Source organism: Theobroma umbraticum, unplaced genomic scaffold (assembly GCF_002168275.2).
Source record: "Theobroma umbraticum cultivar Fairchild unplaced genomic scaffold, ASM216827v3 scaffold_67.0, whole genome shotgun sequence".
NCBI classification, from domain to species: domain Eukaryota; kingdom Viridiplantae; phylum Streptophyta; class Magnoliopsida; order Malvales; family Malvaceae; genus Theobroma; species Theobroma umbraticum.
Window position 1 is genome coordinate 6,952,252 of NW_018397262.1, and position 3,669 is coordinate 6,955,920.

Sequence of the window (3,669 nt, forward strand, 5' to 3'; positions counted from 1 at the left end):
GAACAAAGAAAATTTTAGTAATAAATACAGCAAAATACAAAAGAACCATCAATTTTCTGGAATTTCCGAAACCGGAAATCCTTTTGATTGATGATTTGTCGAGGAAGAACTCATTGAAATGCCAAGCAAGCCGATTTACCACGATCATGTAAAGCTGAAAGCAAAGATCCTGACACCCTGAAGAGCTAAGCACATCAATTTTCCACAACAAAGTGAAGCAAAGGTTTAAGGCAGTGATCCTTTCACTACTTGATTATTCCAGAATTTCATTGACAAAGTAGAGTTGAAAGCAATGATCGTTTCGGTTGACAGCTGCAGCTGACTAACATTCATACTTTCCAAAATAAGAAGCAGAGCAATTTTCCAAGTCCAAGAAGCATTTATGTGCGAACCAGATTAAAATCCTTCCCTTGGTAACTCCATCAAACTGACCTCCACTGATTAAAATGCAAAGCAAGCCGATTTTGCAGGTTCAACAACTAGACAAGTATCCTAACTGCTTATGAAGAGCACTATCAACCACCTATCATTTATATAGCAAAGATCGTTGGGGAGTAGCACAATAGCATAGTACTGAAGAAAACTAGTAGTAAAACAGGAATGTAGTCATAGTTTTACCTGTCAACTAACTGCTCTCAGATTGCGTGTTTCAGTCAATTTTCATCCCAGGTGACCAATCGTTCGGTAATTCTTGAAATGTAACAGACCTTCTAAACTTAGAGTAATTATTCTCTTCCTTGGTTGACGAATTTTCCTGCAGCAGAACAAGTTAAAACGTTAAATATTGAAACAAGGGGAAAACAAAACAAATCCTGTCAATTCGAGTGTAGGGTACTGAGTTATAATCTTACTTTGGTTTTGGCATAGACAATAGGCTCTGAATCGACCTTCCTGAAACTTGTAGCCAACAAAGGACATTCTTTCAGCGCTAATGCTTTCAAAACCGGAAATACGCATTCATAACCCAACGGGATGATGCTGTGGAGGTTCCATAGCTTTTCCAGGTGCAAAACTTCCAATTTAGGGAAGCAAAGCACTATCTCCCCTTCACTTTTGACTTTGGCTTCACCTTCATGTATAAAGATTCGTTTCAATTTAGATGCCTTGTTAACTCTTAATGTTTCGAGCTTTGGAAGGTGGGCGACACTAACAGGGAAGAGACTTTTCAGGTTGTTGCAAATTTCAATCGATATTTCCTTAAGGTTAGGGAAGTATACAGGTTTGAGACGAGATGATGATGATGATGATGATGAAATCTGATCCCCGGCAACGATCTGCTCCAAGTCCTTGCATTCTTGTACAAGTAGATGGCTTAACTGCAGCAGATTTCGAGCATGTAAAAGTGAGAATAGAGTTTTCAGTTTATTGCACTTGACCACTTTCAAATGAGTAAGATTTTGAAGGGCGATTATTTGGGTGGGCTCTTTCCATATAGCTTGCAGCTCATTTATCTTTTCCAATGTCAGTTGCAGCAGACTTGATAGGATGTATCCACCTGGAAGTTCAAAGATCTTTCCACACAATTGACTTCCCACTTTGATGAGGCAAACTTCCTGTAAACGACACGGATACATATCACTTGTTATCATCTATAAGATTAAATCTGAATCTTAGATTCTCAAAATTATAGTATCTAGGAAAAATCAGAAGACAAACACAAGGATAAGTACCTCTAATGGACCATGCTTTATCACTTCACACATGGCATTATTACTGAATTGATGGCATGCTTCCACTTCGATCTGTTTCAATGCTGGTAACTTGATAGAACGATTTTCTGAACAAAAGATCTTCAAGTTTTGTAAGTCTTTGAGTGATAACCTTTTTAACTGAGGTACCTCAATGTCCTCTCCGTCCGCGGCATCTTTAGAGCTGAAGACTTGTGCTAATTCATGGCAACTGCCTATTTCAAGCAGTGTAAGCTTTGGAAGGATTTGACCTGTTGTGATTTGGAAAACGTATTCCAATGCAGGACAACCAGTAACCTTGAGAGTTGTTAATGTTGGCAAGCATAGAGGACGGAGGAGAGCCGGATTTATTGTTTCATTGACATCAAGATCATCTCTCGTATCAGCAATAATTTGCTTCAACCTATTGCAGCCATGTATCTCGAGTGTTTCCAGTTGCTCCAGCCTTTGAGCAATGGAGGTTGAGAAGAGATATTTCAGACGATGGCAATTCTTTAGCTTCACAGTACTCAGATTTTGGAGGCTTACATCATTGGCTTTCCCGTACCATATCCATCTTAGATTAGGTAAATCTTCTAGCTCCAAGGATGTTAGATCTGAGAGCAGCGAATCAGAGTTATCTTCAGTGCCACAAAGAATGAACCCATCCTGAAATACTGCTCCAAACATATTACAACGTTCAACCCTCACCTTTTTCACACTTTGAGCCACGTATGGAGAAACATTATTATTGTGATAAACAATATGATCCCGATAAAGATAGCTCACTGTCTGATTCCTCTCCTTGGATTGATCTTGTAAGAATACTGAAACCTTCGAGGGTCTTGAATTTGTGTCACACAAATTATCAATGCTTTTCTGATATTCAAGTGTATCAATTGCCAAACTGGAAGGTGACCTGATATTTGATGGGGTAGGATTGCTTCCTTCTGCACGCTTCTCGTCAGACCACCATACTTCAAAACTATGGTGCCTGAAATATAGCTCTTCTAGTCGGGATAACTTCCGTATCAAGTTTAGAGGAATTCTATGCAGCTCTTGACAATCAAACAAATCCAGCAATCTCAGATTATCTAATTCTCCAATTTCATCTGGCAATTTACCGATACCAGAACCTCGAAAGCTGAGAATCTCCAGTGTCTTCAGCTTTCCTAGAGATGACAGGCCATTCAGTTTGCAATGCTCCAAATGTAGAGCTCGAAGGTTTGTCAAGTTCTGAAGAGCATCTGCTGACAAATCACCATGATGGAGAGAAAAAACTTTTAGTGCTTTCAACCATTGCAAAAATTCATTGGATATTTCCTTCCAACCATCCCCGCCAAGAAACAGAATTTGAAGCTTTTCACCTCGGAATTCCTCGCCATGAAGCTTTTCTGTCTTGCTAGCCACATAGGAGATTGCTGAACAGGACTCAAGGTCTTCACTTCTTGGCGTTTCCCACAAGCTGACCACATCTTTTATCATAAGGAAACTCTCATCTTTGGATATCACCCGCAAAGCAGCCTCACAAACCCCACTTTGCATTTGAAAGTGTTCTTTCCCATGCTCTAACAGCAAAAAGGAATCTTTGAGATTTTTGATTGCCACATTAACTTTTTTGCTAACTTCTTCAATTGAATCAATGCCTTGACATATCCCTAGCCCCCATGCGTATCTTATCAAGTCCTGCGGAGCAATGGGATCATTTTTCGGAAACAAAGAACACAATAAGAAGCATTTTTTGGTCTCATTATCCTCCAAATGATCATAACTCAGCTTTACACTTCTGTAAACAATTCTAACTTCTTCGCTTTCTCCCTCTTTCAATTCTGAATTAAGTCCTTGAAATGCTTTTCTCCATTCAGCCAAAGCTCTCCCTCTTAGAGCCCTTCCTAGTATTATGATTGCAAGAGGCGAACGCTTGCATTCCTCTGCAACTTGACTTGCAACCTGCCTAATGTCAGAAGTTATTCTCCGACTTAGGTTCTTTCCCAATAATTTC

General features: G+C 39.6%; 1 protein-coding gene across 1 annotated transcript in view; it reads right to left on the bottom strand.

The window, feature by feature from the left end:
* Positions 1–649: 649 nt before the first annotated feature.
* Positions 650–3,669, bottom strand: part of LOC110418874 (disease resistance protein At4g27190-like) — a 7,447-nt gene continuing 4,427 nt past the window's right edge. The window contains exons 2-4 of the mRNA XM_089783940.1: positions 1,671–3,617; positions 852–1,553; positions 650–754 (exon numbers count right to left, since the gene is read on the bottom strand). Coding sequence (XP_089640066.1) covers positions 650–754; positions 852–1,553; positions 1,671–3,617 — 2,754 coding nt within the window. The remainder of the gene's footprint in view (positions 755–851; positions 1,554–1,670; positions 3,618–3,669) is intronic.